Genomic DNA, 12,862 nt, shown 5'->3' with positions numbered 1-12,862 from the left:
GATGAAGATGAAATATATATATTTTATTATAAAACACAGTATGACAGCAGAAATTACACATAAGATGAAATCTTATGTCTTTGGTAAAAGAATTGGCATAACTTTTTCCTTGCATGGTTGGTATAATTTAACCGTGAATTCACCTAGGCCTGGAGCTTTTTTTGTAAGGTTTTTAACTATGAATTCATTATTTTTGATAAATGATATGGCCATTCAGGTAACATATTTTTCTTAGAAGTGTTTGGGCAGTTTGTCCCTTTTAAGGAATTTGTCCATTTCATCTGAGTCATCTGATTTGGGGGTATAGAACTGTTTACTGTATTTTTTTTTATTGTTTTGTTTGAAAGATTTTATTTCTAAGTAATCTCTACACTCAACATGGGGTCAAACTTACAACCCCAAGATCAAGAGATGTATGCCCCACCAACTAAGCCAGTGAGGCACCCCCTTTTTTCAGTCTTCTTAATGTTGGTAGGGTCTGTAGTGATACTCTCTTTTTTTCTTTCTTTTTCTTTTTAAGCTTATTTATTTTGAGAGGGAGTGAGAGAATCCCAAGGAGGCTCTGCACTGTCAGCACAGAGGCTGATGCAGGGCTTAAATCCATGCATGAACCATGAGATCATGACCTGAGCCAATATCCAGAGTCAGATTCTTAGCCAGCTGAGCCACTCAGGCACCCCATCCTCTTTTTTTTTTATTCTTGATGGTTTATATTTATCCATCTATTTTACCATATCTGCTTCCTTTCATTCATAAAGTTCTAGGATTCATTCTAGTAGCCTTTCTCTTTTACCTAAGAACTTCCTTTAGGGGTACCTGGGTGGCTTGGTCCGTTGCATGTCCAACTTCTGGCTCAGGTCATGATCTCAAGGTTCATGAGTTCCTTCTTGTGAGTTTGAGCCCTGCACCTGCTGACAGTAGAAAGTCCACTTCCGATCTTCTGTCCCCCTCTATCTCTGCCCCTCTCCTGCTTGTTCGTTCTGTGTCTCAAATAAATAAATAAATTAAATAAATAAATAAATAAGTAAATAAATAGCTAGCTAGCTAGCTACCTAGCTACCTAGCTACCTAGCTAGCTTCCTTCCTTTAGCATTTCTTTTATAGCAGGTCTGTATACAGCAAACTCTGAGTCTCTTACATCTTCACCCGGGTGTGTTATTTGCCCTCGTTCCTGAAAGAACATGTTTGCTGTATATAAAATTCTAAAGTTTACAGGTTCTCTTTTTCAACATTTAAAAATTTTGATGGACTGCCTTTGGCACTGATTTCTGAAGAGCAATCCACAGCCATTCAAATTGTTCCCTTCTACAAAATGCATCATTTTTCTCTGTCAGTTCTCAAGTCTTTGATTTTGATTTTTGATGTGTGTAGGCCTTGGTTTTTGTTTGCTTTTATCCTGTTTTATGTTTGCTGAGCTTTTTGAATCTAAATTTTTGTCTTTCACTAAACTTGGGACAGTTTTAGCAATTATTTCTTCAAATATTTTTTTCTGTAAGAATCTCTTCTCCTGAGACTTAAGGGACATGAATTTTAAGCCTTTTAAAATTGTTCCACAAGTCCCTGAGGCTCTGTTCATATGTTCGCAACCCTTTTTACTCAGTATCTCAGATTCTCAGGAGTCCTCTTCCAGTTTACTGACTTCACTCTGCCATCCCCATTCTCCTATTGGGCCCATACAGTGGATTCTTTTTTTTTAGTTTCAGACATTATATTTTTCAATTTCAGTTCTAAGGTTTCCACTTGGTTCTTTTTTTTTTTTTTTTTAATTTTTTTTTAACGTTTATTTATTTTTGAGACAGAGAGAGACACAGCATGAACGGGGGAGGGTCAGAGAGAGAGGGAGACACAGAATTGGAAGCAGGCTCCAGGCTCTGAGCCATCAGCCCAGAGCCCCACGCGGGGCTCGAACTCGCGGACCGCGAGATCGTGACCTGAGCTGAAGTCGGACGCTCAACCGACTGAGCCACCCAGGCGCCCCTCCACTTGGTTCTTTAACAATTTCTATTTCTCTCCTATTATCTGTCTACTCCTTTAGAGTTTGCCTTTACCTTACGGAGCATGTTTATATTGTTGCTTTAAAGGCGTTGACAAAAAAAATTTTTTTTAATTAAAAAAAAAAAAAAGGCGCCTGGGTGGCTTGGTCGGTTAAACGTCCGACTTCGGCTCAGGTCATGATCTCACGGTCCATGAGTTCAAGCCCCGCATCGGGCTCTGTGCTGACAGCTCAGAGCCTGGAGCCTGTTTCAGATTCTGTGTCTCCCTCTCTATCTGCCCCTCCCCTGTTCATGCTCTGTCTCTCTCTGTCTCAAAAATAAATAAACGTTAAAAAAAAAAATAAAGGCGTTGACCGTTCCAATATCTGGATCCTGTTAGGATTGAGATCTGTTGACTATTTTTTCATTTCAGAATTAATCCCATTTCCTGGGTCTTTATATGTAATTTTTTATTATGTCTTGGATATTTTCAATATACATTGTGAGACTCTGGGTCCTGTTAAAAATACGTGGAAAATGTTGGCTTTTGTTATTATTTATTTTATTTTTGTCAGACAGTCTACCCAGTTAGATTCAGATTGCATGTACCATGTCATTTCGTGTGGGTGGTGGTTCCAGCATTTGTTGAGTTTTTGGGGCCTTTGCTGTGCTGTGGAGGCTTACCCAGGGGATGTCCTGCCCAGGTACTTGAATTTGGTTTCTCAACATCTTTGTCATGTTTCTTTAGTTCTGTTTCATGAATATGCAAGTAAGCCAGATAGGTATGCCATGAATATGTAGGGAAGCCAGAATTAGTGCTTTTTCTTTAGTTCTCTGCTCTCCAAGACTCCTTCACATTCTCCAGATAACGTTTCCTTTTCTCATTTCCTCTGGTGGCCAAAAAGAAGTTTCTTCAGTGTTTCTGCCTCCTGACCTGTGAGTTTTGAGTGACTAAGGGGGGGGGGGGGGGATGGGGTGGGGGAACTCCCTCCACACTCTTGACATCATCATATCCTTTTCTTAGTTCTGCTAGTTCAGGAGATGGGATTTCCCTTGGGGTTTCAGTTGCTGCTGTAGCTGCTGCATGCAACTCTGTGACTGGTGCTGACCCTGGGCAGAGCTGGTACAATGGGAAAAACAAACCAGACACACACACACACACACACACACACACACACACACACCCCTCGTCCCAATTTCTCAGTCTTCTGGCTGGAGTGCTTTCTCTGAGTTCATTGTCTGTTTTTTGCTGTGAGTTCCATGAATCCGCCCAGGACACAAAGGAGAAAGAAAAAACTGAATCTCTCACCTCCTTTATGGGTCATTCAAGTTTGACTTCCTTCAAGGCCCATCTTTTACTTTCCAGAATCTTCATGTAGTTGCTTTTCACATTTTATTCTGAGTTTTTAGTTAAGCCATACTGTTTCATCTTGGGTGGTTCTGGAAGTCCATTTATTTAATGTAGTAAAATTGATTATTTTTATCTTTATGGTTTATACTTTGTGTCTTCTATGTTTGTTTTTAATAAACTTTCCTAACCATAGGTTGTAGAACTACACTTATGTATTTTGATCTGTGTGCTTTGGTTTTAACATTTAAGGATTGATTTTATGTCAACTATAAGATAAGGATCTAATGTCAGTAGTTGTACTGCCTATTATCAAGGATCTCCTTTTGATCTGGAATGCTATACAGGCACACTTCATTTTACTGCATTTTTTACAAATTAAAGATCCTAGACTTCAGGGAAGAAGTATCTACAAATGTGGAAACAGCAAGAGAACTAGAATTAGAAGTGGAACCTAGAGGTGGGACTGAATCTCTGCAACTCATGATAGAACTTTAACAGATGAGTTGCTTCTTATGATGAGCAAGAAAGTGGTTTCTTGAGATGGAATCTCTTCCTGGTGAAGATACAGTGAAGATTCTTGAAACGGCAACAGAGGATTCACAATATTACATGACTTAGTTGATAAAGTAGTGGCAGGGTTTGAGAGGATTGACTCCATTTTAAAAGAAGTTCTGCTGTGGGTAAAATGCTACCAAACAGTATTGCATGCTGCAGAGAAATCATTTGTGTGAGAAGAGTCAATTGATGCAGCAAACTTCATTGTTGCCTTATTTTAAGATATCACGGTCACCCCAGCCTTCAGCAGCCATCAACATTGAGGCAGGATCCTCCACCAGCAAAAAGATAATGACTTGCTGAAAGCTCAGATGCTGGTTAGCATTTTTTTTAGCAATAAGGTATTTTTGAATTAAGGAATGTACATTTTTTTAGACTTAATGTTATTGCATGCTTAACAGACTACTGTGCAAGCCAACTTTTATATGCCAGTTTTGGGAACCAAAAAATGCATTTGACTCACTTTATTGTAGTATTCACTTGATTGTGGTCTGGAACCAAACATGCAGTACCTCCAAGATATGTCCATAGTTGCTTTCTGAGGATGTCATTGCATTTCTTTTGGAGTCTTCAGGAGTTCCAGTAGACTGCATCCCCTTTTCCCTCCACACTGAGAATGTGGAGATTCAAAATAGCTCCTTTATTACAACAAAGGCTAGAGGAAGCAGCTTAGTGAGAGAGTCATATTAGACTTGATAGTTCCTTACCCACCAGTTGTACTTCCCACCTAAATCTAGCCTGGACCATCCCAGCCCAAGGAAAGTTTGCATCTGCAGAGGAAACCCACTAAGGTCACTGCTTCCTACTTGGTGGTCCAGGGAAAGAGAGACCAGACTCCCCACCATCAAAGTAACTCCACCTCCCTGGGGAAGGTGTGGGAGTGGGATAAGAGATGAGCATTTAGTAGATTTGTTGTCATGCAGTCTGGGTGAGAGAAGAGTTATATGTGTCCCCCTCCCACCTATTTCAATTTGTTAGGTTCATACTGTTAGAAACATTTTCTGAAAATTAGTTGTACTAATTTCAGTATTTTGCTACACTCAGAAAAGAATGTCATTATCATAGGACTTAAAACTTTTGGCTTAAAAAGTTAAAGAGCATTTACTGTGGTCTTGTGTAGTACCATGTTTCTTTGGATTACAGAAAAGATTAAATACTTCAGACTTCTTTATTGTTTTTCTTATATTTGGCTCTACCAGTTCATAGTTTTATAAGCCTAGCCATGTATTCATTACTTGCTATGAGCAAGAATTACACTAGATATAATTAGCACATGATTCTCTCATTGGAAGACCTTACAGTATAATAGGGAAGGCAAATAATTACTGTATTGATGAAACTTGCTCACTACCACAGAACCATGGACAGAATGCTTTGGTTATGTAAACAATGGAATTAATGAGAATAAATGATATATTTAAGGAAACCTATTGCTTATATGTAATACATTTATAAAGGTTTTATGAGGTTTTGAAATGGTGATCCTATTTAGTTACCAATTTTCCACCATTCTCTTGGAAGTAGCAAACTGGTCATTTCAAATAAGCTAAAGTTATTTGGTCGAAATTTAACCCTTTGAGCTATATTTTTTTGTTTGCTTAGTTTTGTGCCATCAAGATATTTTAGAGAGAAGAGATCTATGACATTACGTTTTTGTTATATGAAGTCTTTTATTTTTTTTTAAAGTTTATTTATTTTAAGAGCGAGAGAGAGCTGGGAGGGGCAGAGAGAGAGGAAGAGAGAATCCCAAGCAGGCTCTGTGCTGTCAGTGCATAGCCCAACACAGGGCTCAAACCCATGAACTGTGATATTATGATCTGAGCCGAAACCAAGAGTCAGATGCTTAACTGATTTAGCCACCCAGGTGCCCCAAGTCTTTTGAACTGTGCTTGTGCCTGCATGAAGGGCATCCCAGAGAGTGGGAAGAACACAAATGTTAGAGTCAGTCCAGCCTAGGTCAGATCTTCACCCTGAGTAACTTTGGACAAATTCCTTAATCTATCTGAGTCTTCATTTTCTCCTTGCCTGTAAAGAATAATAGTTACTTCATTCAGTTATTTTAGAGATAAGCACAATGTCCTTCTAAACCCGCAACCTGAACATTAATGCGCACAGTCCTTCTAAGCCTACAATCTAAAGGAAATCTTTAAACAAGAGTGGACCAAGCATATTTTAAGAACTTAGTGCCAGGTGGCAAGCTGCCTATAAAATTTCAAGAAAAAGAGTGCTAATCAAATTAGAATACTAATAGTGCTTATTTTGGTACTACAGTTTACATCTTCCTGACAGAAACCTTAGAAATTGTCATTTATGGGGTGAAATTTTAAAGCCACTTAAATATGCAGTATGGAATAAGGGTAAATAAATGACAGGACATCATGGGAATGTTTATGGTTATGAGGAGTATAGGTAATATAAAAATGGTTTTGATGTGTTACATGAAAAACCAGGTTGTATATACCTTACTACTAAACTTGAGCTTTGAAAACGTGAAGAAAAACTTTTAAAAAACTACATTTGTTATGAGGGATTCTTTTATTTTCCCAATCTGTCAGTACCACAAGATTGCTTTCATAATAAGGAAACTAAGACAACCAGTAAGCCTCATGGAACAAAAAGTTTCTTCTCTTTATAGATCAAACACAAACTTAAGATTCCTTAAATGCTTAGTTCCATTAAGACAAAGAAAGAGGCCAAAGAGTGTCTTAGTCTTTTAACTGCTTAGGCCCCAGCCTTTTGTCTGTTAGATTTATCTGTTTATCTGTCAGCTACTGTAATCTAGTCTACCATGTTGATTGGATAGCAGAACTAGAAAATTCAAATTTATATTTTCAAAAGCAGTGTTTTTCTCTGTTTTAATGTTACAGATTTATTTGAGGTTCCTAGATTATCAAATGGAGCACTCAAATGAATGCAAGAGAAATTTCGTTGCAGTTTATGATGGAAGCAGTTCTATTGAAAACCTGAAGGCCAAGTTTTGCAGCACTGTGGCCAATGATGTCATGCTGAAAACAGGAGTTGGAGTGATCCGAATGTGGGCAGATGAAGGTAGTCGGCTAAGCAGGTTCAGAATGCTCTTTACTTCCTTTGTGGAGCGTAAGTAAATCCTATAGCATTGGGATCTTTTACATAATTTTCATTTATTCAGAATTCAGTTCTATTTTCTTTGGGCAAAGACTAGTAACAGGATGTAGAAATAACTAAGTCTTAGCCCCTATTCTCAAGGAATTAACTGTCCTGGGTGAAAAACCATGTTAATACATTAAATTGGAGCACTACCTTAGTATAAAGGTGTAAATGTGATAGGGAATGCAGAATGTGGAGACTTCTTTCAAGATTTAAAAAATTATCGGTAGTAGTAATTCAGCGTGGTGAATAATTATGAATCTACCAAACCATGCTCATCAAAGATCTAGATAGGCTGTTTTTTTCTAACTTTTTATTTTTAAATAATTTTAAGCATATAGAACGTTATGAAAATAGTAGAGTTTTCATATGCCTTTCACTCAGGTTCCCCTAATAATGTAGTAAAACTGAAAAATAACACTGACTCAGTATTATTGACCAGTATATAGACCTTATCTACATGTCACTAGTTTTCCCATTAATGTCCACATCGCATTTACTTTTATCTGTCCTTTAGTGTCCTCCATCTGTGACAGTTCCTCAGTCTTTAATGACCTTAATACTTTTGAAGGGCATTGGCCATTTATTTAGTCTATTGTCAGTGTAGGTTTCTCTGATGTTTTCTCATGTATTCATTTGAAGTTACGTATTTCTGTCAGTACCCCAGAAATCACATTATATCTTTCTCAGTGTATCACACCAGTGAGGCAGGGGTACATAATGTGGATTTGTCTGACATTAACTTCAGTCACTTGCTTAACGTGCTGTCAGGTTCCTCCACTATAAAGTTACTAATTTTTTCATCTTAATTAATAATTCTCTTTGAGACTATGTAATATCCTTTTGCTCACTGTTGTTAGTTTCTCATGTAATAGGTATTCCTGTAGTGTTTACCTAATGGGAGTTTTCTGTTTCCATTATTCCTTCTACCCTTATTAATTGTAATTAAACTGTGAGGAAGAGCTGTTTTTCCCCCTCATTTATCTATTCAGTTATTTATATCAGTATGAGTTTATGGATTTTTATTTTATGCCATTATTATATATATAATTATATATGATATATAATTATTATAGTACTAACATTATTTTGTTGCTCAGAATCCCAGCTTTGGCCACTGGGAGCTCCTTCAAGTTGTCTCCTTTATCCTTTTGATGTGCCTTTAAAAAAAAAAATCACTTTCTTACTTTCTGTTACCATAAGATGGCCCAGGCTCAACTGTGTTTTCCCTGGTCCAGCCCTAGAACCAACCATATTTCCAAGAAGCTCTTTCCTTCTCTTAAAGAAAACATTCAGAAAACACTTTTTTTTGTTTTTTAATAGAAATCATAATGAATCTGTGGATTGCTTTTGAGTAGTATTGTCATCTTAATATTAAGTCTTCAGTCCATGAACCCAGGATGTCTTCCCATTTATTTGTTGTCTTTAATTTCTTTCAACAGTGCTTTGTACTCTTTAGTATACAGGTCTTGCATATCCTTGGTTACATTTATTCCTAAGAATTTTTTTGTTTAATGCTGTTATAAAGGAATTATTTTCTTTTCCAGTTTTTCATTGTTAGTGTGTAGAAATGCTCCTTACTTTTGTCTTTTGTATGCTGTTTTTTGTATCCTACAACTTTACTGGATTAGCTCTGTGTGTGTCTGTGTGTGTGTAATCTTGCTAGGGTTTTCTACATATAAGATCATGTTATCTGCAAACAGATAATTTTACATTTTCCTGTCCCATTTGGATGCTTTTTATTGCCTTTTCTCGCCTAATTGCTTTCGCTAGAACGTCTAGTACTATGTTGAATAGAAGTGAAAGGAGACATCCTTGTCTTGTTTCTGATCTTAAGAGAAAAGCTTTCAACCTTTCACCATTGAGTATGGTGTTAGCTGTGGGGTTTTCATATATGGCCTTTATCACATTGAGGAAATTTTCTTCTGGCCCTAGTTTATTAAGTGTTTTCATCATGAAATTTTGTCAAATGCTTTTTCTGATTCAGTTGAGATGATCATGTCATTTTTTCCCTCTTCATTCTGTTAATGTGGGGTGTTACATTGATTTTTGTATGTGGAACTGTTTTTGTGTTCCAGGAATAAGTCCCACTTGGTCATGGTGTATAATCCTTTTAATATGTTGTTGAATTCAGTGCTAGTATTTTGTTGAGAATTTTTGCATCAATATGCATAAAGAGGTATTGGTCTGTAGTTTAATTTCTTGTAGTATCTTTGTCTGGCTGTGGTATCAGGGTTATGCTGATCCATAGATTAAGTAAGAAGTGATCCTTTCTCTTCAGCTTTTTGAAAGAGTTTGAGAATTGACATTCTGTAAACATTTGGTAGATTTCATCAGTGAGGCCATCCAGTGCAGGGCTTTTCTTTGTTGGGAAATAGTTTGATTACTGATTCAATATTCTTGCTAGTTAGAGATCTGTTCAGATTTCCTGTTTGGTTTTTATTCAATTTTGGTAGAATGTATGTTTCTAGGAATTTGTCTATTTCGTCTAGATTAATAGTTTATTGGTGTAGAATTGTTGTTAGTATTCTCTTCTAATCCTTTTTATATCTATAAGATCTGTAGTAATGTCTCCACTTGCATTTCTGATTTTAGTAATTTGAGTCATTTTATCTCTGTTTCTTTTTTTCCTTAATCATTGTAACTAAAGTTTGCCAATTTTGTTGATCTCGTCAAAGAACCATTTTTTGGTTTTTTTTTTAGTTTTTCTATTCTCTCTCTTTACAATTTCAGTACTATTGACAAAGGCATAGAACTTTGAGTTTAGTTTGCTCTTCCTTTTCTGGCTCTTTAAGGTTAATGGTTCCAGATCTTTCTCCTTTTTTAATGTAGGCATTTATAGCTATAAATTTCTTTCTTAGCACTATTTCATTGCTTCTCATAAGTTTTGGTATGTTGTGTTTCATTTTCTTTGGTCTCAGGTATTATCTAATTTTCCCTTGTGATTTCTTCTTTGACCAGTTGGTTAAGAGGGTGTAGTTTAATTCCCACATATTTACAAATTTTCTAGTTTTTATTTTGTGACTGATACCTAGTTTTACTTCATTGTGATTGGAAAAGAAACTTTGTATGATATCAGTCTTTTAAGATTTTTGTGTGTATATGGCTGGCCTAACATATGGTCCATTCTGGACAAAATTCCTTATACATGAGAAAAATGTATATTTTGCTGTTGCTAGGTGGAATTTTCTTTATATATCTATTAGGTCCTCCAGTTGACTTATAGTGTTGTTCTTTCATTTGGTTATTTATCTTCTGTTTGGTTGTTGTATCCATTATTAAAAGTGGGATATTGAAGTTTCCAGCCATTATTGTAGAATATCTAATTCTCCCTTAAAATTCTGATAGTGTTTTCTTCTTATAATTTAGGGCTCTGATATTTTATGTATTTATATATTTTTATAATTGTATTTTCTTGATGAATCCCTTTTACCAATCTACATTGTCCCTTTTTATCATTTGCAACAGTCAATACCCTGACATTAAAGTCTATTTTTGTCTGATATTTGTATAGCCACCCCAGCTCTCTTTGGTTAACTGTTTGCATGGAATATCTTTCCCCATATTTTTTTTTTATTTTCAACCAATTTGTATCTTTAAATCTAAAGTGAGTCTTTTGTAGAACAGTATATAGTTGGATCTAGGGGGAGTTTTGTTATCTATTCTGCCAATCTCTGCTGTTTGAAGAGAGGGTTTAACTCATTTACATTAACAGTAATTACTAAGGTGGAAGAACTTCTACACTTTTGCTATTTGTTTTCTAAATGTCTTAAAGCTTTTCCTCCCTCATTTTCTTCATTACAACCTCCTTTTGTGGTTAATTGATTTTTTGTGGCAACACAGTTGAATTTCCTTTTGTGTATATTCAGAAATTTTCTTTGTAGTTATAATGGGGTTTTCTCTTTATCTTAGTTAAGTCTTTAAAAGTCATCTTTACTAATTTGTGAGCATGTGAGAATTTTTTCATCTTAAAGGATGTTGTAGCTCACTGTAGATACTAATCCACTTTAAAAGTGGAAGAACTCTGAGGACAGATTTTAGGATTCTTCCCTTAAATTCCTGATAATTCACATGAACAAATCCCAAGGAAAAATTGGTTCTATTGCCTTTCTATCTTCTGTAAAAGTCCAAGTGACTTGTCAGTACTTTTGATAATTATTTTGATTTTGCTTATTGTAAGTGTAAATCATATTACATCACCTTTGATTTAGAAAAGAAAACTGTCTTCAAGGGGTGCCTAGGTGGCTCAGTTGGTTAAGCATCTGGCTTTACCTCAGGTCATGATCTCATGGCTTGTGAGTTCGAATCCCACATCAGGTTCTGTGCTGACAGCTCAGAGCCTGGAGCCTGCTTCAGATTCTGTGTCTCCTTCTTTCTCCCTCTGCCCCTCCCCCTGCTCACTCTCACTCTCTCTCTCTCTCTCTCTCTCTCTCTCTCTCTCTCTCAAAAGTAAACATTAAAAAAGTTTTTTTTAACTGATTTCAAAAATACCTTCATGTTTTTTGGCTTGGTTTTAAGTGGCCTTTAACTTTAATCTACATTTGGAGAGGGCTGATTAGCCTCTCTGACTAATCCCTTTCCTCACAGTCACCTCTGTATGAAGAAAATCACCATTTGAAGATTTATCCAGACTGCCCCAAGATAGTTTAGTGTGTATGTTCACATCATATATATTTTTAAAATAACTGGTATATATTGTCCTCATAAGAGAAGGAAATATTTTCGCCTTTATATCCTAAGTGAATAGAGTAAAATGGTAAACTATATGATTTTTGCAAGTCAAAATTTGTAAATATAAAGGTGGAAGAGTAAGATACTATCAGATATTTTCCTTCAGAAATTTAGGAATTAGTACTTTTTCCCTTTACTTATAATTTCAAAATATTATTGTTCCATGGATTCTATATTAATATCATGATTGTATGTGACCTACACAAGCTTTATTATAGCTGAACTCTTCTGTCTGTAATTTTACAAGACTTGATGAATTGCCAGATGGGCAGTTGGGTTATGAAGCCAATTTAGTCAACCAGCCTTCCTACCTGCCTTCCATTCATTTATTTAACATTTATCATACAAGATGCTATTTGCTATGAAGATACAGAAATGGATGAAACATTCCCTGCTCTAAAGGATCTTATTATAGTCACTTAGGTGAGGTGACATAGATGCAAATGAGGCAGTTACAGGATTGACTATGACAATGACTGTTTGAGACAGAAAACAAAGTGCTTCCTGATTAAATATCCAGGTTACTTCTAGCAGACAGCATTGATTATGGAGCAAGTAGTCCTTGAAGGTAGGACCTTGGAGTTTATCCTTGAGATTTTAGAAGGTAGAAATGTTGGATAATTGAGGTTGCTATTCCAAACAGAGGCCACAGAATGAACAAAAGCATGGAGCCAATTTGGACCACAAGAAGTAGTAGAAGAAAGAAGAAAGAAAAATGAGTCAAAAGGTAGATTAGAGGGGCACCTGGGTGGCCCATTCGGTTAAGCATTTGACTCTTGATCTTGGCTCAGGTCATGATATCACAGTTCATGAGTTTGAGCCCCATACTGGGCTCTGCACTGTCAGTGTGGAGCCTGCTTGGGATTCTCTTTCCTTCTTTCTCTGCCCCTCCCCTGCTCATGCTCTCTCTTTCAAAATTAATAAATAAACTTAAAAAAAATTTTTTTACAAAGGCTAAAATTAGAGCTCATGGAGCACCTGTATAGCTCAGTCAGTTGAGCATCAACTTGATTTCTGTCCCTACCTTACTTGTGCTCTTGCTTTTTCTCACTCTATCTCAAAACAAAGAAATAAACTTAAAGAAAATTAAAAACTGAAAAAAAAAAAGTAGATTAGGGTTGCCTGG

The 12,862-nt window shown here is 36.2% G+C and overlaps 1 protein-coding gene across 4 annotated transcripts in view; it reads left to right on the top strand.

Moving 5' to 3' along the window:
• NETO2 (neuropilin and tolloid like 2) overlaps positions 1-12,862 on the top strand; it is a 65,799-nt gene that overhangs the window by 31,198 nt on the left and 21,739 nt on the right. For all 4 annotated transcript variants that reach the window (XM_043600806.1, XM_043600807.1, XM_043600808.1 and 1 more), the window contains one exon: positions 6,747-6,975. In XM_043600806.1, the coding sequence (XP_043456741.1) occupies positions 6,747-6,975 (229 nt within the window). The remainder of the gene's footprint in view (positions 1-6,746; positions 6,976-12,862) is intronic.

This window comes from Prionailurus bengalensis, chromosome E2 (genome assembly GCF_016509475.1).
Source record: "Prionailurus bengalensis isolate Pbe53 chromosome E2, Fcat_Pben_1.1_paternal_pri, whole genome shotgun sequence".
Taxonomy (NCBI): domain Eukaryota; kingdom Metazoa; phylum Chordata; class Mammalia; order Carnivora; family Felidae; genus Prionailurus; species Prionailurus bengalensis.
The sequence above is the reverse complement of the archived record's forward strand: the minus strand, read 5'-3'. Positions and strand labels throughout refer to the sequence as shown.